General features: G+C 47.9%; 1 protein-coding gene across 13 annotated transcripts in view; it reads right to left on the bottom strand.

The window, feature by feature from the left end:
• Positions 1 to 23,961, bottom strand: part of Slc2a9 (solute carrier family 2 (facilitated glucose transporter), member 9) — a 153,876-nt gene that overhangs the window by 36,513 nt on the left and 93,402 nt on the right. For 8 of the 13 annotated variants that reach the window (XM_006503685.4, XM_006503684.4, XM_011240690.2 and 5 more), the window contains 2 exons: positions 12,918 to 13,105; positions 5,930 to 6,040 (listed from right to left, as the gene is read on the bottom strand). In XM_006503685.4, coding sequence (XP_006503748.1) covers positions 5,930 to 6,040; positions 12,918 to 13,105 — 299 coding nt within the window. Of the gene's footprint in view, positions 1 to 5,878; positions 6,041 to 12,917; positions 13,106 to 23,961 lie in introns of all 13 variants that reach the window. The other 5 variants (XM_006503687.4, XM_006503686.4, NM_145559.2 and 2 more) reach the window with 2 other exon arrangements.

Consider the following 23,961-nt stretch of genomic DNA (forward strand, 5'->3'; position numbering starts at 1 on the left):
GTCCTGTGAGGGCTGTGTCCTCCACCCCCTTACACACACACAGGGGCCGCATATCAGATATTTACATTACGACTCCTAACAGTAGCAAGACTACAGTTATGAAGTAGTAATGGAATAATTCAATGGTTGGGGGTCACCAGAACATGAGGAACTGTATTAAAGGGTCTCAGCATCAGGAAGGTAGGTCTAGGAAGCCCCCTGAGGATACAGCTTTCAGGAAGATGGGAGTGAGGAAACGGCCCTCTGGTTCTGCTGCTGTCAGGGCATCAGTGTGCTCCCCCTCCTGGCCCTGCTGAAGTGCAGCCTGTCTGAAGGGAGTAGAATGACTGGATATTCCTACCCTGAACTGAAGCCGGCAGGGAAGAAGACACTAACTCAAGATGAACAGCTGCTCTGGAAGGTTACTTGTGTCAACTGGGAACGGACTGTCAGGCCTCTGGTGCTTTAAGAAGCCTTCTGGGGACTCTGTGCTGTAAGGTAAGGTCCCCTCGAAGCTGCCACCACCCACCCAACCCCCGCCCTCAGTGTGTTGGGACCTTTGGGCGCACAGCAGTGGCAAAATGTTCCAGGTAGAATTTTATAAGTTCACTTTATTGAGTTATAATTTTGTTCCCTATTACTATAACCGCAATCGAGATATAGAAAATTCCCACACCCATCAAAAGACTCCCTATGTCCCTTCCCTCAGCCCCAGGTAGCCCCTGATCCGCTTTCTAACACTAGGTTTAAAGTGAACAGTTTTAGAATTTTACAATCTTGATAGCGTTTTTGATACCTATTTGTGTGTGTGTGTGTGTGTGTGTGATACACATGAATCGTTCTTTTTCATGGTTGAGAAATATTCCACTCAGTGGATATACCACAACTGGTTTCTCCATACACCTGTTGATGGACACTGGGTTGCTTCTAGGTTTAGTCTCTGATACATCAACATATGGGTCTCTATGTAGACATGGATTTTGTTTCTCTTGGGTAAATACTCATGCATTGAACGGTGAATGCATAGGTAATTGTCAAAAATGTTCTCTAAATGAGTAATATGACTCTAAAGTCAACTAGCAGTGTAAGAGTTTGTTCCTGTTACTCTATTTCCTTGGCAACATTTGGAATTATCAGAAATTAAATTTTGTCTGCTCTTATGGTGAATGACAGGATCTTGTGCATTTTAACTTCCCTAATGGATAATGGCACAGAGAACTTTCTCCTGTGCTTTATGACCTTTGAGAATCTTCTTTGGTAAAGATCTATTCGAATACTTTCGGAGAGCAGTTGGTCTTCTTGATTTCTCAGGGTTCTTTACATATGTAGGACCCAAGCTCCCTGTCAGATGTTTATACAGCCTCCCAGCCTGCAGCTAACCTTTTCATTTTTTTTTTCAGTGTCTTTTGAAACAGGCTTAAGATAATTCAACCAAAATGCAAAAGCAGAAACAGGTGGACCCAACTGGGATATTATCCCCATGGTACTTCCCTGAGGCTTCTGAGGCACTCACTGGGGGCAACCTTCGTCAAACATCCAGTCAGCCAGGCAAGAATCAGAACATGGGAATCAGAATCAAAAAAGACCCAGCCTGGGATGGGCAGAGAACAGGGTATCTTCTAAGACCCAAATCTTGCTTTCGTGCAGGAATGAACTCTCAGAGGGCATGGCTGTCATTGAACAGTCAGGTCTGCAAATGCTGAGCACTGTGTCAAGTTCCTACACGGGTTCTAATTCTCAGAATGGTCCATCTCAGGGGAGGCTGCCTGCAAATGCTCACATCTGCTTTGGTGGGGCCAAAGCAGATGGCTGGTTCTGATTTAACCTGCTGGGGTGTCTCCTCTGCTGAGTCCCTTTATGCTTTGTTCTGTGTCTCAAACAACCATCAGTGATTACATTCGTTTCCCCAGCTGCAGAAACGGTGTGTTGCAGACAGAAGGGCTCAGGCTGCAGGGATGCTCCTCATCTGTCCCAAGCTTTAACTCCAAGATCGAGAGCCTGGCTCCCTGTGATGCCTCAGCCCTGCCCCTGCTTTCTCAGGGTCTGCTCTGGCCCACCCCAGCCTTCTCGGCATCTGCCCCCAACCCTCCTCTGCCTTCTGAGATCTGCCCTGGCCTTCTCCTCCATTCTGGTGTCCTTGTCCTTTAGCAGAGAGACTCCAATATTCATTGGTGGTCTCCCTGTAGGTGTCTGTTTCTAAAATTTCCCTACTTATAAAGACTCACCATTTGGGCCTCAACTCACTTTAGAATAATCTGATCCTAGATTAACTAACAAAACCTGCAATGACCTGTCTCCAAATGAGGTCACACTGGGGTGCCGGGGGACTGGTGCGGGTTAGCATGTGAGTTTCACATCCTAAGTGGCATGTACTGAGTCTCCATTGAGCTTAGTGTAGTCTCCAGCAATTCCTGTTGGTGTGATCTGTTACTACCAGTAGTAGTCCCTAAGAAGAAATCGAGGGTCTGAAAAGCTAGGCGTTTGGCACCAAAGCTGGCCCCAGGTCATGACCAACAGCAGGGCCGGGAGACCACTGAGCCCAAACAAGTCCCTGTTGTGCCCTGTCACCCTCATGGCCACAGAGAAAGCAGACCACAACACTGAAAAATCTCAGGACTCCTGGGAAGTTTGGAAACTCTTAAAGATTTGCGTTTAGTCCACTGTGGCGCAGTTCCAAGCTGTGCTGCCACAGACAAGACCATGGTGCTGTGGACTCTGCCCCCTGCCTTGTAATACTAACACAGTCTGTGCTTCCCACCAGAGGCAGAGCTGGCTCCCCATGGCCCCTGCCCGACCACGGTAGACCCTCATCCTCATGGGTGAATGACACTTCCTCGCTGGAAGTTCAATCATCTGAACAGCACAGTTGCAGCCGCAAAACACAGTCTGGAGAGCCAGCTGTTCTGCAAGATGGCAATTATTTACAGCCAGCAAGCTGCTGAGTGATGGCCGCTGCCCAAATTAACGGCAGATCAAAAGAACGAAAGTGTCTTTCTACCTCAGGTTTTATTAGGCCTCGAAGCCATTTTAATAGACCGTCAAAAATCTCAGTAAAGGGAGTGGGGACAGAAACCAGGGCGTCCTTTTATTGATAGACAATTACCCTGAAGGGTTGCATGAAGTTGTCTGTGTAGCCCTGAAAAGCAGGTCACACAAACTTTGGGAAAGGAAAAGGACTTGCTGAAGGTTGAGTTTGGGGGAGGAGAGGAGCCACCATTGGCTTTGATTTTTGTTTCCATGACAACTCTTTCTTGCAGAGTTAAAGTATCTCATTGTTACTTTAACAAGAAGCTTAAACCAACTCAAAGGTAATAGTTTATGCTCTGGGCAGCCAGCGGTCTAGAACAGATCTCACAGGGGAAACCTCACAGTTTTAGGGGTGGAGACTCTGCGGGAGGAAAGACTGGCTTTCCTATTTCCCTGAGGAACCACAGGTTCTCTATTCTGGCTTTCCCATTTCCCCTGGGGCCTTCCAGGTTCTCTAATCTGACTCCTTCATCATCTTCCAGGCCAGGCAGCAACGGCACCCCTTCTGCCTCACATGTTCCCTTTGCCTGCTGTTCATTGACCTTTCACCTCTTCCTTTTGTCACTTCAAAGGTTCACTGCTTGCCCAGAGAAGCCCAGGTGCATCTCCAAGCCCTCATTCCCACCTTTGAAGTTCCCTCTGACTCAATCTCATGGCCTGTGGCTTCAGACCTGGGGAACATTGGGACCCATTAATGTTTTCCTGCCACAGATGTCGAGGGGGTTAAAAGCTCATTTTATAAATACACAAATCCATTTAGAGATGTATGGTAATTTCCCTAAGCCCACCCCGCTGTTGAGTGGACATCGGGATGGGATTATAGAGCTATCCAGTTCTGAAGCTCGTGTGTGAGACACGTACACACACATACACACTCTCACACACAGAGAGGGAGAGGGGGAGGGGGAGGGGAGGGGGAGGGGGAGGGAGAGGGAGAGGGAGAGGGAGGGAGAGAGAGAGAGAGGGAGAGAGAGAGAGAGGGAGAGAGAGGGAGAGAGAGGGAGAGAGAGAGAGAGAGAGATCGAGATCCTGGAAATTCTCTTGCAAGGACACAAGGACAAGTTCCTCACTTCAGGTGACAGGGTGTGACTTCCTTGTCCCCATAGAGCAGTGAGCATCTGCTGAGCACACCCCATCCTCTAGCCCTGCCAGTCACTTAGTGTCATCTGTTTACTCCCTAGTCTGTGTCTGTGAGGCAGGGATGTGTCCTTATATAAAAGGGACAAGGGAACCCCAGAGACATGGAACAACTTGCTAGAGTCACCTGTCTCACAAGGAGCAAAGCTGGGTCAGGAACCTGCTCCATCCATGTTCTGAGAAGAGATGCCAACAACCTCATCCCATGGATGACGAATAAGAAAGGAAGTGGAGCCCAGGCCTTGTGAGGCTGATGCAGCCTTCATTACCAGAGCAACTTTTCAGACAGACACTTTTCTGGCTACCTGATGCGTCCCATTAAAGTGGCTGGATGAATAGTAGAAGGGAAAGCATTCTGCACCAGCCTCTGTTAAAAAAAGAAAAAAAATAGGAGGACCCAGGCTGGGACGTTGACAGGGCTGCTGCCTCCCAGGCACAGAACAAAGCTGTACACAGAGTAGAGATGGGTGGGCATTTCCAAGGCCACCCCTCACGCTTGACTAGAGGCAATCCCTTTATTCTTTTAAGTTCTCTGGGTTTTTACAAATTTACTCGCAATACAGTTGGTATTGATTTCTTATAGCAACAAAACAAAAAGCCAAACTCCAAGCCCTCTTCTGCTTCCTCCGCTATCCCCACCCAGGCTGACTGAGTTCTATTGATCAAAGTTGGAATTAATAACGGAATTGGTGCAGTCTAGAGCTGGAGACAGAATTTGGTGACACTCGCAAATAACAAAGCATTGAAATATTCCCCCCCCCCCCCTAACAAAAAGCGGGTCAGGAAAGGGCCTGAATGAACTAACCAGTACCCCGGAGCTCTTGACTCTAGCTGCATATGTATCAAAAGATGGCCTAGTCGGCCATCACTGGAAAGAGAGGCCCATTGGACACGCAAACTTTATATGCCCCAGAACAGGGGAACGCCAGGGCCAAAAAGGGGGAGTGGACAGGTAGGGGAGTGGGGGTGGGTGGGTATGGGGGACTTTTGGTATAGCATTGGAAATGTAAATGAGCTAAATACCTAATAAAAAATGGAAAGAAAAAAAAAAGAAATCTAAAAAAAAAAACAAAAAAAAAAAACCCCCAGTTCTGGGCTCGAAGTCTTTTCGCCTCTGCAATCAAGCTCTCCCAATAAACGTGTGCAGAAGGAAAAAAAAAAAAAAAGGAAAGGGCCTGAACATCACTCGTCTGCATTTCTAATGGTACTCGTTTTTAAGAAGTAGGTTGTTAGACTGATCCAGGAAGGCGAGGAGAAACACTGACTCTTCTGACAAGTCAGCAAGAGGGTAGGGAATCTGCCTGTTTGTGCTGACATCACTCTTGGTGGTGGAGACTGGCGAGAGAGACTGGACACCAAGCATCTCTTTCTAGGTCAGCACCCATACTCTGCCACATCAGACATGTCAGCTCATAACCTCTTTCATTGCTGACAAATCCCAGGGGTACTGTGTATCTACAGAGTGAAGCACAGCTCACATTCCCTCAAGAAGACAGATGTGAGTGCTTCGTCAAGAGAGAAGATAAGGCTCAGAAAGGTTGACCACACTGTCCAGCATCACACAGCCAGAGCTAGGAAGAGTTTAAAATAAAATAGCCAAGGAATTGAGATACAGAAGGGAAGAGCCTAAGTGGGCTTAGGGTCCATAGAGCACAAGCCCCTCCCAAATCCAGACCGGGTCCCCTGACAAGGCCACCCCCCTCAGGAAGCAAACCCTAGTAGCTCCCTTGGATACCTGTGTGCCATCCAGCCTCTATGGCATTCTCAGGAGCCTTTGGTGACTTACAGAGAAGATAGCAGCCAGTGTTTCAATTCCTCCCGTGCTCAGGGTGATGTATGGGATCTTGTCCTGAGGGATCCCAGCTTTCCCAAAGATGCTGTTGGTGTAGAACCAGATCTGTAATGCAAAAAAGATCCAGAGAGGTCATCCAGAGACCTCAGCTCCTTCCCACAATAGACTAAGGTGTGAGGCTCTCTCTGCACCTTGCCACCAAATCCAGAGTCACAGGTGAGCTGTACCATGTAGCCATATGATGCCCCTCAACCCACGCTTTTTCACTAACAGACTCCTGCATTCTTGGGAGTGATGCCTGCCCACCTAGACCCTGCTTCCTTGCAGACTGCCTTGCAGTTAGGAACAGGTAGCCACAGACATATTGGTGGGACCAGCACAAAGCTTCATGTTTTACTTTAGTCTTAACAAGTATCCATTTACTTGTTTATTTATTTATTGCAGGGGTGATGCCAGTGTGTGTGTTGGGGGAGAGGAGGTCATAAAAGTCGTAGGCAGCAGTTCTCTCTTTCCACCACGTGGGGCACAGGGGTTGAATGCAGGTCCATGGTAGCAAGAAGCTTTACTGGATCAGCCATCTCACGAGCCACACCCTCCTGCCTCTACCTCTTCCTCCTCTTCCTTTAGAGAAACTTTAGCAAAGAGATATGCTCTCATGTTTACTTATTTTATTTTTTCTCACATTCCTTTCTGTGGCCAGGATGCTGAGTGTGATGGTTGGCGCCTCGGTAGCCCTCTTGGGTCATTAAGTAACGCTGGTTAAGTAAGAATGCTCTGTGAGAATCAGAAACTGTTTCTGCTCCACAAAACATTTTATTATGACCCAGTAGAAACTGCCATGATAAATCTACAACAATACACACGGTAGAGAGGATGTTTTTGATGTCTGTGTAACTGTACATGACAGTCAGGTCCCAAGAAAACTAATTCCCCAAACACAACTCAAATATCCGGAAATGAGGAAATGAGCTCAACCTAGATGATAGGAGGGATTCTGACAGATGAAAGCTAGCGTTCCCCAGGAGCTTGTGAAACCGATTCCCATCTGCCAAAAGGGATCACTTCCACAACCTCTGGCATGAAGGACACATGGCTACCTGGGTACCTATCAGCATATGAAAGCCCACGCTGGCCTCCAGGCTCCTTCAGGATCACAAGTACCTGTTACATATTTGAAAGTTCAAGATACCTCCCCTACCCTGAACTCCCATCAGTTCAAAGGATTCCCTCCCTACAGCTACTAGTTCTCCTTGTGAGCAGGCTATCTCACTACTCACCTTCTTACTCTCCTACACTCTCTCCTCTCTTAATCTCAGTACTCTCTCTTGCTTCCACTGACTCTCTTTCTACCGCCCCTCTCTCCACACACCCACCTACACACACACACACACACGCACATATATATGTGTGTATACACACACACACACACACACACACACACACACACACACACACACACATATATATATATATATATATATATATATATATATATATGTATATATATATATATGCTCTATTCTCTTGCTATCCCACTATCTCCAGCATTCTCTTCCAATTCCCTAACCCTGGTCGTGTCCAATCTACTGGCCATGTTCAGCCTACTTTCTCTGTTCCAGACTTCCCCGATGCCCCTGGCTGTTCTCTCTCTCATAGCTACAACAAAACCCTTAACTGTATCATAGATCAGTTATGCAGGCAGTTTCTTGGCCACACCCCTTCATATACAGAAACATCGGGACTGTGTAGCTTTTGGCAGAATCACTAACACCCACAGCTCTGATGTCAGGCACAGCACTGGCTATACTACCCTACTTGTGTGAGGAAGCCCTTGTTTCTAATGTCTTGTTACAAACACTTGTTTGGGAAGCTGTTCATGCCCAGGGCATAGAGAATCAGGACTAACTTGTATCCAAAAGCTGGTTAGGTTTGCAGTGACAGGTTGCTTTCACAGGGTCTCCCAAACACCCAGAGACACGGTGCACATGAGCTACTGTCTTAATTCTTGGATCCGTTGGCAGAGATGGGTTTTAATTTCACACGAAGTAAAGACCCACTGCCCCGTGCTATCTGCGTCCCCACTGAGTGAGTAGGGAAGGTAGGACTTTAGGCGCTGTCAGAATGAATATTGGCTGATATATTTGCAGGGCTCTGAGGCGGTATCTCACTAGCCCCCCAGTTCCTGCAGCTCTGAGGCTATCTATCAATCTGAACCTTCAGTATCCCTGGACTTTTCATACCATGGGATGGTCATGGTCTTCCAGACCCAGTCACAATTATATTGTAGACTCAGTTAAGAGACATTCTTTGTCACCCTGGCTTTAATGCTACAGGGCTCTGTGCCTTCCACTCAGATGGAGGCAGGGCTTCCAGCTCCCATCAACACTTGATGTATATTTTCCTGTAGAAGCTACTCTCCAGCCCCATGCCATCTCAGCTTCTCTGGCCTCCATGACCCCTTACGTCTCTAGTTTCCATTCTCCCTGAAGTGGCTCAGCTGCGGACATCCTCGGCAGGTTAAAAGTCAAGACCTTCTGTGTTTACTGTAGTCTGGTCTTGAAAAGAACTGAGCCGTCTTGCTAAATGCATCTAGACAGCAGTAGGCAGGAGTTGTCCCTTAACCCCCAGCCCCAGCCTGGAGCCTGTGAGGTCTGCAGGGCTTGCCTGTCCCCTTCTGCCTGACCCATGTACCACCCTGCCCCCACCTTCATTTCGAGAAGCAGGAGATGACTGCCTTCACCTTGACCTCTGTATGAACTGAAGGTGATATGATTGGACAGTTTCAGGCCCTCATGAAAAAGAAGAAAGTGCCTGGGACACTCAGAGTCGTGGAATCAAAGCCGGAGCTGCCCCCCATCTCGACAAGTCAGCATGAACAATTCCCCTCACTCGCTTCCCCTTTTGCAGGCTGTCTCAGGTTCCCTACTGCTGTGGTTCTAGCATGCTGAAGTAACCAGGAAAAGCCTTCCTATAACAAACAATAAGCATCCTTGTAGATGGTTCTCTCCATGAAGGCATTCAGACTCTTTAGAAAAAAAAGAGCCTCTGTTGTCAGCTATTGTGGAAGGCATCTGTGATGCCCTCCTCCTTAAAGGTTTATCCTTGAGGAGCCCCACAGGGGCAGGGCTGGTGTCTTTCTGAATCTCCCCTAATGCCTCACTCTCGGCTCCTGGCACAGTGTTTTGATGAGGCAGCATGCTGTATAATCATTCTATCTGTGAGAGGACTGAGGAGAAAGCAGGGGTCACTCCCTATGCAATGGCACCAGAGTAGAGAGATGCCACCAGGGAATTCATTCTTCTTGTAGTACATGATACAGACCCCTCCACTGCAACCTGTGGCTCCTAACTCTTCTATCTGCTCTTGTCTATAAACACAGTGGCCATGGGCTAAGAGATTCTGGCCTGCTTCATCTTTGTCCAGCTTATGAGTAACTGTTCTGGTAGTGATCAAACAGTAAGAAGTAACTTACATGGACGGTTTTTGTTGTTTGCTGTTGGGTTGTGGTTTGAGATAGTGTGGTCTGTCATGGTGGGATTTGTGGAGCTAAGACTTACAGATCAAGAAGTAGACAGCAAATGGGAAGCTGGGCTGTGACCCGAGACCTGGAGGTCACTTCTGTCTTCTAAGCTGCCCACAGTCTCCACACACAGCACCACCACCTGGGAGCCATGTGTCCTAACACATAGGGACAGTCCACATTCAAACTGTAATATCCAGAGCAAGATAATGCTGACCTAGACGTGCTTGCTGGACATGGAAGGACCCATGGTCCTTCCAAAACATCTCTGTGTTAATCCCAGCATCTGAAAATCTTAGATTACACGGCAAGTCTGAATCTAAACATGGTCAGGCCCTGGAGGCAGCAGTTTTTCCTGGATTGACTGAGTGAATGGTAGATGAAGGAGAAATGGGGAGGCAGAGTTGGAGGAAGTTGTAGGGGTGGGAGAGGATGGAGGGAGAGAAAAATCAAACGTACTTCATTGCAGCTGACTCTGAAGATGAGAAAGGAGGCCACGAGCCAAGGGGAGGAGGCAGCTCCTAAGACAGCTGGGAATGGATTTTCTCCTGGTGTGTCCAGGAGTGGCTGTGGCCTGATTTGATTTGAGGACCTCTGACCTCCAAATCCGTACAAGGACAAGAGGTTTGAAACTTCTGGATGTCAGTGATGTGATTTTTTTTAAAGGTCCAGTGGTATCAAGAAATGCGTACACTGGCGAGATGTGATTCATTTATAGTATACTTTACCTGGCTGTGGGTACTTCCCACACACAGTGATCTGTGGCTCTGTTTTGAGGTCTAGGAGGAAAAGGCCTGCTCATTTATTAGATATCTTTTGGTTTCTCTCTTAGGCTTCTGCCCTGCTGGGCAGAACCTCCTGGCATTTTCTCTGTGTGTCCTGCTCAGGTCCCAGTTAAAAGCATGGTGTTTTTCCCTGCCCATCCTTGTTCTATCAAGAGCTTTGCCTTAAAGCATGAGATTTGGTGGCAAGCCAGGATATGCACAGTAAGGGTCTCATGGGACTAAAACAGCTAAAATAGACTGGGTTTGAAAACAGCCACACACAAGACAAGTTACCAAGTAGAAGCCCTGGCCCATCAAATGCCCTCGGCAAGTGCCCTGAGTCAACTCAGTCGTTAGCCAGACTGTCACAGCTCTCTCTCTCTCTCTCTCTCTCTCTCTCTCTCTCTCTCTCTCTCTCTCTCTCTCTCTGTGTGTGTGTGTGTGTGTGTGTGTGTGTGTGTGGTGTGTGTGTGTGGGTGCATGTGTGTCTAGGTCAGAGGTCAACCACAGGTCTCATTCCAGGTGCATCCACCTTGTTCTTTGAAGCAGGCTCTCACCAGCCCGGGCTGGCTGATTCAGGTAGGGTGCAGAGAAAGTGTAACTTATTTGATTTCTCTATAAAATGGGACCAAGTGTAACTTGACAGGGCAAGCTCCACATTGGACCTTGAGCCATCTATAAACCACATTGTCTTTCTCGGCTAAGAAGTACATAGGATGCCCCCACCCTGTTGGACTCCGTGGGAACAGAGCAAAGGGACCAATGGGAAGGTGCCAGCCTGGCACTATTGACTAGTGCTTCCCAAGGGAGCATAGTCATCTAAACGAAGGGACAGAGCATGTTTTAAAGCCACCTACTGTTTTTATCTGGGTTAGTTCTTGGCTATGGCCTCTGGGCTGTGGAGGAAAAGGTTGCAGGACCAAGCCAGGGTGTCAGGCTCTCGGCTGGCATTTACAACTAAATAGCACGTGTCTTTTTGTCTATAAAATCGAGATGTGTTCTGTGGCTGCCTAGGGGTGAGGTGGTGCCTGAACAACACAGGTGGGATAATCTGACTGGGACACTGAGGACTCTCTTTGCTTAGGGCTTAAGTACCTAGAAACTGGGTTTCAGACGATTGGTGCTCAGATCTCCTTTATACAGTGTCTAGCTGCGAACCTTTGGGAAATGTCTCAGTGTCTCTGTGCATAGCAGTGGGGCCTGAAGGACTGCTTGTGGCTCCACAAACTGCTAATGTGTGCACCTGATCAGGGCCATAGCTGAGTGCTCAGTCAGGCCACAGGAAGCAGACAGCCCAGGTTTCCAGCTATAGGTTCACAGGGACAGTGATGTGGAAAGCCAGGACTCTGAGTTAGTCTGGAGATCTCTGTCCTGTCTCAGGGAAAGCACGTGAGCTTGGAAGGCAGAAAGGATCACCACCCTACAAACCACCAGACAGGTTTTTCTGGCACAACTCTGTGCAGTGGGACGTGAAGGTTCGCCAGCACGATTCATCCATTACAGAATATACAAATGGAGGAGGAGACGGGTCTGCCCAGCAATGAATAGCATGGCTTTCCATTTAACTGCCTCATTGAGCATGGATTCCACATGTCCTTAAGACTCTAAGTGTGAGCCTTAGAAAACAGTGCATCACTGAGAGTCTGATACACCTGACCTTGAGTTTATCTAGGGGAGGGACCTGCAGAATGGGCAGTGGTCACTCTGGGCCTAAGGCTGAGCTGTTGATTTCCCCAATTGCTCTTAGTTCTTCTCACTTAACTGGACCAAGGCAAAAAGGCAAAAATGACTACTGAACCAAGTGATCTCAATTTTACACAGGTGTTTCCAAAAATAGAATCTAGAGTTGTTGAAATCTGGCAGGATGTGTGGCTGTGATCTTCCCAGGCAGAGTTGGTAAAATCTGACAGGATGTGTGGCTATTTCCCAGCTTCTGCACAGCGGCGTTGCTATCGCTCCCTCTCCCACCTGAATGGCACCTGAATGATACTAGGAGGTGCTGGGCTCTTGTCAAGCAGGTATAAATCATCTGGGTTCCTTGGAGGTCCTCCCTGGAGGTCCTCCCCCCAGCAACCCTTCCCTCCCTCTGTGTTGTGTGCCCAGAAGCCTGCCTGCATCCCTTCAGGGATGGAGAACTGACCACATCCCGAGGTGAGGCATCCCACTCCATTTCCCAGAAAGAAGCAATCACACCCAGCTTCCTCACTTCCCACATTTGGGGATTTTACCTTCTGGGACATTGGAGAGAGGCCTCTAGGGAGGCCCCAGCTCAGACTCCAACAAGCTGAAACCAGCAGAGCTAAGACTGCTTCTACTTAAAACGCATTAGTTTTCTGTCCCTTTGACTTCCTGTGTCTGTTTATTGAGAGCCATGCCTCTTGTATATTTCCAGGAACACACAGTAGGACAACTGGTGACAGTGCAAGGACAGCCTTGCTTGCTGCTGACAGGACACAGTGTGGGTGAGTCTGCTCCATATCCTTCTATCCCATTCTACAGATCTGGGGACTGAGGACAAGCCACGTTCCACAGATGCTCAAAGACACAGCTCAGTGGAGGCTTACAGAGCTGGGTTTGAAATTAGACATCCAGCACTCACACCCTTAGCCTCCCACATTCTGGCCTCCCTCAGGTTCTCTTTGGTGCTGATGCTGGTGTGTGTGTGTGTGTGCGCGCGCGCGCGCGCACGCGCACTCACCGCATTGAGTCCACATAGTTGGTAGCTGGCCATGGTGATAATGACCGTGATGACCTGCCAGCGGACAAAGGGTGCCCTCAGAAGCTCCAGCACAGACACCAGGCGGAGGTTCCTTTGCACGCGGCTCTCGGCCAGGGCCTCCTCCAGCTCTTGGGAGACATCTGCTTTCCCCAGAAATGTTTGGAAGGCTGTGAAGAAGGGCAGGCAGGAATTAGGACGCTGGCCATCTAGGATGTTGACCCTGAATGGATGGGCCCCACTATCTGGGCATATGCTTTTCAGAGACCTTTGGAATCTGTACAAAAACTATGTTTAAAAATAGGAAGATAGGGGCCCAGAGACACACACCAACCTTTCTGAAGTCACCGAGTGGGCTGAGAGAGAACCTGGGTCTCTCAACCACTACCCTCTCCCCAGAAAAGCAAAGCAAGCCCAGCATTCAAATCCATCTTCCCGGACAGTTGCCCCCATTTATCTTCTATATACAGTCCTGCCCCTCCCAGCTAGGGACAAACTGCATAGCACCAAGCCTGTCAAACCTTGCTTAGAGCTCACCTAACCAGAACTGCTATTCCAGTGAAGGTTCATTGAGCGCCTCCTGTTTGCCTGGCCCATGCTCACTGGGGATTTCTGGAGGGAGGCCAATGGTCACCCACATGCAAGTTTACTAACCCCAAAGTTGCCTCTATCGGTAAAAAGAGGATTGAACCTAACAAGCCTCATTAAAACCTCCATGTGACCATCTACAATGTGGGTGCCCTGAGTGGGACAGGAGAGCGGAGACCCACACATCCTCTTGATGGATGTATTTCCAAGTCAAGCGTTTGCAAACTCCCAGCCGTTGGCAGAACCGTATTTTAACCCTTATAAAAGCAGACCCCTGAGATCATAGCAGCCAGATCACACAGCGTGCTTTCAGAGCAGAGGCTTCTGCGTTCATTGCCCTCCATCTTCCCCCTACAGAGAAAGGTAGTGGTGGTGATAGCTCCCGTGGACAGTCCATTCCACACACAGCAGGCCCCATCCTTAATAACACGGCTCCTGCACCTCGGGCATGTGAAATTGTTCTTTTTAAGCAGAAAAGTAAAGCAGCTAAGGCCATCGCAGCTTCTGTAGGCAGCAAGCTCAGGAGGGGTTCGGCAACACTGCAAGCTGCTCCCAAGCCTGTCTTTGGAAGCTGTGATTTAATGGGTTTGCCAGCACTGGTTAATCATACAGGAGAAAAGTGACCAGGTTTTTAACCACACACTAAACCATTGTATTTTGAATTTTTCTTCCAAGTTCAAAATGCAATATTCATGTTGTAAAAACAGGTCTAGAGTTTGCATATCTCCATTCCAAAACATGGAAAACTTTATCCCCTACCCCCTTTCACCTTAAAGCTCTCAGGCAAATTCAATGCACAGAGCTCATCAGAATTTCCCTGCACAGCCTTGTCCTTGCTGACAGCTCCAGGACCAGGCTCTCTCATTCCCTGAATTTTCTCTTCCCAGCATCCCCTCCTGCATTGTTGTTGCATCTTTAAGCACCACCCCTCCACCCCATCATTGTCTGTCAGGACCAGAGAACAGATGCCAGGGTGATGTTTGTTAGTATGGCTCAGGTAGTAAATCTAGAACTTTCCCCCCAAATAAGGACCTCTACTTTGATATCAAGGACTTCTTGGACTGAGTAGCTTCAATGGGGACAGTAGTGAATGGTCAGATGTCTGACACTGTCCCTGGATTCTACCCCGAGATGTGATAATCCTTTTATTTGTCTAGTGTAACCTTCTGTTGTGGCTTAAACTGTTTACCTGTTATCATGTGGTACCTGTGAATGTGAGCTTTGGAAACAGTCACCTAGTGAGGGCTGGTGGTCATGCTTGGGTAGCCAGGCTCATCTGACTCTTGTCTTAGGAGGCACAGAGAATGGATGCTGAAGCTCAGTGAGAATGTAAGCATGGAGGAGGTTGGGGGACGCAGCTGTCATCCAAGGTACACTGTGGGTATGGAAGACTAAGCATGTGGGAGCACTGAGGATGTGGAAGTACTAAGGATGCCTGGAACACTGAGGATACAGTACTGAGGATGCTAGGGTACCAAGACAATGGAAGTCTACAGCGCTGAGACTCTAAGGCCACCATCACCAGCTAGCAGGGGAGTATGACTCTGCTGGAACTTTGACTTCAGACTTCTGGTCCCCAGAACAAGTGTACAGTCAGTTGATCTAGTTAGTTGTCCTGAGCTGCCAGGCAGCCTGGGACTCTGTGCTGTGGTGCCAGCCATATTTTATCTATTTGAATGCTCTTTACCTCTTGCAGAGCAAAGCCCAGAGTGGTCTGGAGGCTTCTTTCCCATAGCAAAGAAGGCAAAAGAACGTCATGTGGGGCACTCCCAGTGATCCTTTGTGATCATGTGCAGAGAGATGCTCTGAGCTCTGTGATTTGCACAGTGCAGGAAATAGGACTTCTAAAAATAGGAACTTTCAAGTCTTTTCTTTTCAACTGCTACTGGTATTTAAGAGCAAGATGTCATGGGGCTTCTATAGCAGGCTCAAGGTCTCTTCATTATCCACAGTCGTGATGTCCTACATAGGGGAAGAGGTGGTCTAGAAGGAGATGTTGAGGTTCTATGTAGCTTTATACAATTTTATTGTGACTGGGCCTGGAACTTCATGGTCTGTAGGAGGGTGTGGGAGAGCCCACACTGTGGAGAAGCCAGCAGCACACTGTTGTTTTCTGTAACAGTATATTTGATTATTGTACACAGAAAAGCTAATTGTTAGCAAAATATACAAGCTTAGAAAGACATTGTGTTTGTTAGATACAGTTAGGTGTACCCTGTAGAGATGCAGTTTGGTGTGCCTCTAAAGGCCTCCACAGATAAGAATGCTAGAGAATGGAGAAAGGCAAGTTGCTTGGGAGAGGTCTTGTGGTCTTTGCATTACAACCAGAGGCATTTTAGCTGGATAGACTTGAGCTGCCAAACCTAAAAGATAAAATAGATCTGCCCCTACTCAGTTGCTTGGAGCCTTCCAAGGGTGTAGGGGAGGAATTGGAGACTTCTTTTAAAAGCAACTGGACCTTTGCAAACTCTCTTTTGCCTTGGAAGATCTTCATAGAAGGAGCTCCAGGTAAGAGATAGGGATTTGCTCTTTGGGCTTGCAGGAACCACAGAGAAGTGGCTGGCAGGACATAGGTGAATCAGTAGTCTAGGAAAGAGAGCTAAGGAGCCCTCTTGGATTTGAAGGAGCTCAAGAGAAATGCAGACTATCTTGCTAGCATGACACAGGTAGAAAGAGATTTCTAAAGAGCTAGCAGGGTAGTTGTAGAATTGGGCTTGTGAATAGATATTTTGTACACAGTTAAGAAAATAAAATTATGTCTCTGAGCTAGCAGGTTTTTAACCTCACCTCCTGTCTGTCTCCCATGTCTTTATGGGTATAAATATTCGATAATTTAAATGGTTAAGTGCTACAGTTTTCCTTTGTGATCCACCATGATACATTGCTTTGTACAGTTTACTGGCCAGTGAATTGGATAATGATTAGCAAATTGGAGGATGATAATTTTGTCTTTTGATTGACTTAATCTGAAAAATATACAAATCTTTTATAGAGAACCTGCCAAGGCTTCAAGGCGTGGTTGCGCATGCATGTAATCCTGGCCCAGGTGAAGGGGAGACAGGGTCATCCTGGCTTCTGTGGTGGTTGGAATGAGATGTCCTCTGTAGGCTCATGTGTTTGAATACTCCACCCCACCCCAGTTGACAGTGCTGTTTGAGGAAGTTCACACTTTCACCATCAAGGAGGAAGTGTGTCACTGGGGGTGGACTTTGAGAGCTTAAAGTCTTGGTCTACTCCCAAGTAAGATCTTTCTGCTTTGTACTTGGGGTTCAAGATGTGAGCCCTGAGCTCCTGCCCTGACCACCATGCCTGGCACCTGTGGCCATGCTAGACTCTTATCCTCCTGGAATGTAAACCCAAATAAGCGTTTTTTTCTATGAGCTGCCTTGGTCATGGTGTTTTATCACAGCATCAGAACAAGAAACTCATGCAGCTACATAGTGAGCTTGAGTCCAGGCTCAGGCTACAAGGGACTGAGTAAAAAGAAACAAAACAAGCAAACAAACAAACAAACAAACAAACAAACAAACAAACAGAATCCTCAAAAAAAATTATAGATTTGAAAACTAACAAATGGCAGCACAAAACAAGTTGTAACCCAGTGGGGACACTGCTTGTGCTCCAGTTACAAGGCACTGTAAGTCTCATGGGCACTGACAGGCACTGCCTAGCAGAGAATGTAAAATTAGCAAATAACTAATTTAGGTCCTCAAGCTAAGGGAGACATTTCTGAAGGAGTGTGAAGGTAGCAAGGTTTAAATGAAATCATGCAATGAAAAGAGATCTTTGGAGATGTGTCTGTTTGGGAGTCAAGACTGTGGACTCAGATCACCAGGCATAATTCTTGTATCCATACATCTAAAACTGAGTTTGGATCCCAGAACCCATGCAAACCCACACATGGTAATGCATGTCTGTAAGCCCAGAACTCTTATGGCAAGATGGGAGGTAGAGCCAGAATCCTCAGACCACCATGGCATACACAGCTGCAAAAAACAAACAAACAAACAAACAACCCCCCAAAACAAACACACAAAATAACAACAAAAAACAAACAACCGAACAACCAAACAAAACCCAAAGAGAACTGTTCTCAAATGGGGTGGAAGGCCAGGACCAACACCTGAGGATGTCCTCTGACTTTTGCATGCATGCTTTGGTGCTGTGGGACACTCACCCCTGAAGTCACACATATGTAAGCAGAGAGAGAGAGAGAGAGAGAGAGAGAGAGAGAGAGAGAGAGACAGACAGACAGACAGACAGACAGACAGACAGAGAGAGAGAGAGAGCCAGCATCTTACAAAGAGTTTTTTTTTAAATCCCTGCTTCACAATAATCCAAATGAGTTTCTGTGGGCTTTGCAAAATTGTGCTTGTCTATACAAAAAGTGAATCCTTTTATTATTTCTCTAGCGTGGCTGATTGACATTGGTGGGCAGATGGAGATTTTCTGGCCGTGTTTTCACTCTCTCCAGATGCTTTGTTCTAGGGATGGAGTTGTGCAGTAAATGAGATGCAGTAAATGAGGTCAGCAGCCTCACTGTCTCCGTCTACAGGGCTCTGTGGGTTCATCTCACTGCCAAGGACAATACTGAAACCACCTTGGCTTCTCTCTCTCTCTCTCTCTCTCTCTCTCTCTCTCTCTCTCTCTCTCTTTCACACACACACACACACACACACACACACACACACACACACACAGCATATTCTATAGGCTTCTTGCCCTTATTTAGTTCTCCTGTGACTGACACCCCATCCCCCCTGCCCCCTGCTCCTCTCCCAGGTAGTTAGGTTAGTGTTGTTATTCTTCAGGTGAGAACAGGGAAGGGACTTGGCCTGAGGTTGGGTGTCTGAAATCACAGCCTGGGAGCTCTGTCTGAGGAGGCTGCAGGCGTGAAGTCTGGAAGGCCAACAGCGCAATACACGTCATGGGAGACCTGCCTGGCACAGATGGGTTGGTGTCACTGGACTTCTGAGCAGCCCCTGAAGGAAGAGCTCTCAGAATGCCCTCTGCTGTGGAGGATGGATGCTCATCTGAAAGGAATTAACTCCCCATGCATCCACACTGCACTGTATGTGGGCCGGATGGGCTCCTGCCCGTGGAGAACATAGGGTGTGTTGAAGGTGTGGAAATGCCTGCCCGCATCTGTGCTCACAGCTGTCTTACAGCTGGGTGGCAGCCACAATGGAAAAGGACCAGAGACAGAAGAGGCCAGGAGTGTTCCTGTGACTAGCAGGTGTTCTTGAAGTCTCCTTCTGAGCATCAGTAATGGCCCCTGGGAGTAATGTCAATGTCATTTCTTGACTGGAGCTTGTCCTGTCCACACAGACTCAGAGCAATGCAAGAGTAGAAATTTCCACTCTCCTGTGGGACCTGATTCCTCTGTTCCTCACGTTTCTAAGTGTTAAAAGGCAGCAAGGCAGAGCTGGCAGTGGCCTTAGTTGGCATGAGCTGCTGGAAGGAATAGCCCTGGCTGAAGCTTAGATAAACTCACAGTCTGGAGGCTACAAGTCTGAACTGAAGGTACCATTTTCTGGGGTGATGTATGGCCAGCTGTTCTTCCTCCCTCCCTCTGCCTTGCTTCTGAAGGCTTATATATTGGGGCTTATGACCTCAATGTATAAATTAGGGGTGTGCAAACCTTCAGTCCCTAACAAGAACGACTACTGCTTTAATTTTTGATTCCCCTCTCCTTTCTTCTCCCTTGGCATCCTGAGTTCCGGGCGGACACAGGAGATACCCCTCGATTTTGCTCATGCTGGCCCCTGCCATCAGTGTCATCAGCCGGAGCTCAGTGAGCTAAGATTAGCATGACCTACACTGTATCCAGAAGCGTGAAGAGGGCCGTGTGGAATTGTGCCTTTCCCACCTTAAGCCTGTGAAGGAGAACATATCCTTTAGCCTGTCTCTAGAGAAGGGGGACCTGAGGCACAGTAAGCTGGGCAGGTAGGTGTTGGGGGGTGCACACAGCTTACAGCTAAGCAGCAGCCACCATGGTGGCTTCTGTTTTTACTCAGCCCTGTCAGAACTGGAAGCTGGTGAAAACAGAATAAAGCTTGGGGCACTTCTGGCAGAGGCTGGGTATGAGTGGTGATCTCGCTGTCCTTGGTAAGGTCAGAACAAGGTCACAGGAAGGAGATCTGACCGTGAGGGCCTTGGCCCAGCATAGGAACTGCGTGACTCAACATGTCTAAGGACGGACTGGCTTTGGGGACTGCAAGGTCTTTATCCCAGAAGTGTACCCAGGGGCTTGGTGACTACCTCAGAGGTACAGTGGGCCCAACTCCAACAGGAAGACAGATGGACTCTGTCTATGTGTGGGCTCTGTGGATGCTGGGACCAGGTGAGATGACAGTTTCTGAGGGGAAGGAGACAGAACAGACTGTTGGGAGCCGCGCCCACATGCGCCGTTACAAGATGGCGCTGACAGCTGTGTTCTAAGTGGTAAACAAATAATCTGCGCATGTGCCGAGGGTGGTTCTCCACTCCATGTGCTCTGCCTTCCCCGTGACGTCAACTCGGCCGATGGGCTGCAGCCAATCAGGGAGTGACACGTCCGAGGCGAAGGATAATTCTCCTTAATAGGGACGGGGTTTCGTTTTCTCTCTCTCTTGCTTCTTACACTCCTGCTCCTGAAGATGTAAGCAATAAAGTTTTGCCGCAGAAGATTCTGGTCTGTTGCGTTCTTCCTGGCCGGGCGTGAGAACGCGTCTAATAACAATTGGTGCCGAATTCCGGGACGAGAAAAAACTCGGGACTGGCGCAAGGAAGATCCCTCATTCCAGAACCAGAACTGCGGGTCGCGGTAATAAAGGTTCCCGTAAAGCAGACTGTTAAGAAGGATTCAACTGTATGAATTCAGAACTTTTCAGCTGGGGAACGAGAGTACCAGTGAGTACAGCTTTACGAGGTAAGCCTGGTCTTGAACTTTCTAAGGAAATTCAAGACAGTCTATCAGAAGTAAAGTGGAATATGTTTGGCCTTGAATTTTTTTCTGGTGTTAGGAGCCCTTTTGTTCCTTTTCACATGTTATCAAGTGATTAAGATAGGGCTGAAAATTCTAGAGGAAATTCAGGACAAGCTATCAGAAGTAAAGCGGGGAGAGAGAGTAGGAGCAAAGAGGAAATATGGTACACAAAATAAGTATACAGGCCTTTCCAAGGGTCTTGAACCCGAGGAAAAGTTAAGGTTAGGTAGGAATACCTGGAGAGAGATTAGAAGAAAAAGAGGAAAAAGGGAAAAGAAGAAAGATCAATTAGCGGAGGTCTCTAGGAAAAGGAGCCTGTGCTCATCGCTGGATGGGCTCGGGGAGCCAGCTCTTGGTAGCTCTGAATCAGATGATGAATTCTCCTCTGAAGAAACAGACTGGGAGGAAGAAGCAGCTCATTATGAGAAAAAAGGGTACCAGCCAGGTAAAGTGCTAGCTAATCAGTTAAGGAAGCCAAAAGCGGCTGGCGAAGGCCAGTTTGCTGATTGGCCTCAGGGCAGTCGGCTTCAAGGTCCGCCCTATGCGGAGTCCCCGCCCTGCGTAGTGCGTCAGCCCTGCGCAGAGAGATGCGCAGAGAGGCAATGCGCAGAGAGATGCGCAGAGAGGCAATGCGCAGAGAGATGCGCAGAGAGGCAGTGCGCAGAGAGGCAGTGCGCAGAGAGGCAGTGCGCAGACTCATTCATTCCCAGAGAGGAACAAAGGAAAATACAACAGGCATTTCCGGTCTTTGAAGGAGCCGAGGGTGGGCGTGTCCACGCTCCGGTAGAATACTTACAAATTAAAGAGCTTGCCGAGTCGGTCCGTAAATACGGAACCAATGCTAATTTTACCTTGGTGCAGTTAGACAGGCTCGCCGGCATGGCACTAACTCCTGCTGACTGGCAAACGGTTGTAAAAGCCGCTCTCCCTAGTATGGGCAAATATATGGAATGGAGAGCTCTTTGGCATGAAACTGCACAAGCGCAGGCCCGAGCAAACGCAGCTGCTTTGACTCCAGAGCAGAGAGATTGGACTTTTGACTTGTTAACGGGTCAGGGAGCTTATTCTGCTGATCAAACAAACTACCATTGGGGAGCTTATGCCCAGATTTCTTCCACGGCTATTAGGGCCTGGAAGGCGCTCTCCCGAGCAGGTGAAACCACTGGTCAATTAACAAAAGTTGTCCAGGGACCTCAGGAATCCTTCTCAGATTTTGTGGCCAGAATGACAGAGGCAGCAGAGCGTATTTTTGGAGATTCAGAGCAAGCCGCGCCTCTGGTAGAACAGCTAATCTATGAGCAAGCCACAAAGGAGTGCCGAGCGGCCATAGCCCCAAGAAAGAACAAAGGCTTACAAGACTGGCTCAGGGTCTGTCGAGAGCTTGGGGGACCTCTCACCAATGCAGGCTTAGCGGCCGCCATCCTTCAATCTCAGAACCGCTCCATGGGCAGAAATGATCAGAGGACATGTTTTAACTGCGGAAAGCCTGGGCATTTTAAGAAAGATTGCAGAGCTCCAGATAAACAGGGAGGGACTCTCACTCTTTGCTCTAAGTGTGGCAAGGGTTATCATAGAGCTGACCAGTGTCGCTCTGTGAGGGATATAAAGGGCAGAATTCTTCCCCCACCTGATAGTCAATCAGCTTATGTGCCAAAAAACGGGTCATCGGGCCCTCAGTCCCAGGGCCCTCAAAGATATGGGAACCGGTTTGTCAGGACCCAGAAAGCAGTCAGAGAGGCGACCCAGGAAGACCCACAAGGGTGGACCTGCGTGCCGCCTCCGACTTCCTATTAATGCCTCAAATGAGTATTCAGCCGGTGCCAGTGGAGCCTATACCATCCTTGCCCCCGGGAACCATGGGCCTTATTCTCGGCCGGGGTTCACTCACCTTGCAGGGCTTAGTAGTCCACCCTGGAGTTATGGATTGTCAACATTCCCCTGAAATACAGGTCCTGTGCTCAAGCCCTAAAGGCGTTTTTTCTATTAGTAAAGGAGATAGGATAGCTCAGCTGCTGCTCCTCCCTGATAATACCAGGGAAAAATCTGCAGGACCTGAGATAAAGAAAATGGGCTCCTCAGGAAATGATTCTGCCTATTTGGTTGTATCTTTGAATAATAGACCTAAGCTCTGCCTTAAGATCAACGGAAAAGAGTTTGAAGGCATCCTTGATACCGGAGCAGATAAAAGTATAATTTCTACACATTGGTGGCCCAAAGCATGGCCCACCACAGAGTCATCTCATTCATTACAGGGCCTAGGTTATCAATCATGTCCCACTATAAGCTCCATTGCCTTGACGTGGGAATCCTCTGAAGGACAGCAAGGGAAATTCATACCTTATGTGCTCCCACTCCCGGTTAACCTCTGGGGAAGGGATATTATGCAGCATTTGGGCCTTATTTTGTCCAATGAAAACGCCCCATCGGGAGGGTATTCAACTAAAGCAAAAAATATCATGGCAAAGATGGGTTATAAAGAAGGAAAAGGGTTAGGACATCAAGAACAGGGAAGGATAGAGCCTATCTTACCTAATGGAAACCAAGACAGACAGGGTCTGGGTTTTCCATAGCGGCCATTGGGGCAGCACGGCCCATACCATGGAAAACAGGGGACCCAGTGTGGGTTCCTCAATGGCACCTATCCTCTGAAAAACTAGAAGCTGTGATTCAACTGGTAGAGGAACAATTAAAACTAGGCCATATTGAACCCTCTACCTCACCTTGGAATACTCCAATTTTTGTAATTAAGAAAAAGTCAGGAAAGTGGAGACTGCTCCATGACCTCAGAGCCATTAATGAGCAAATGAACTTATTTGGCCCAGTACAGAGGGGTCTCCCTGTACTTTCCGCCTTACCACGTGGCTGGAATTTAATTATTGTAGATATTAAAGATTGTTTCTTTTCTATACCTTTGTGTCTAAGGGATAGGCCCAGATTTGCCTTTACCATCCCCTCTATTAATCACATGGAACCTGATAAGAGGTATCAATGGAAGGTCTTACCACAGGGAATGTCCAATAGTCCTACAATGTGCCAACTTTATGTGCAAGAAGCTCTTTTGCCAGTGAGGGAACAATTCCCCTCTTTAATTTTGCTCCTTTACATGGATGACATCCTCCTGTGCCATAAAGACCTTACCATGCTACAAAAGGCATATCCTTTTCTACTTAAAACTTTAAGTCAGTGGGGTTTACAGATAGCCACAGAAAAGGTCCAAATTTCTGATACAGGACAATTCTTGGGCTCTGTGGTGTCCCCAGATAAGATTGTGCCCCAAAAGGTAGAGATAAGAAGAGATCACCTCCATACCTTAAATGATTTTCAAAAGCTGTTGGGAGATATTAATTGGCTCAGACCTTTTTTAAAGATTCCTTCCGCTGAGTTAAGGCCTTTGTTTGGTATTTTAGAAGGAGATCCTCATATCTCCTCCCCTAGGACTCTTACTCTAGCTGCTAACCAGGCCTTACAAAA

This window comes from Mus musculus, chromosome 5 (genome assembly GCF_000001635.26).
Source record: "Mus musculus strain C57BL/6J chromosome 5, GRCm38.p6 C57BL/6J".
Classification (NCBI taxonomy): Eukaryota; Metazoa; Chordata; class Mammalia; order Rodentia; family Muridae; genus Mus; species Mus musculus.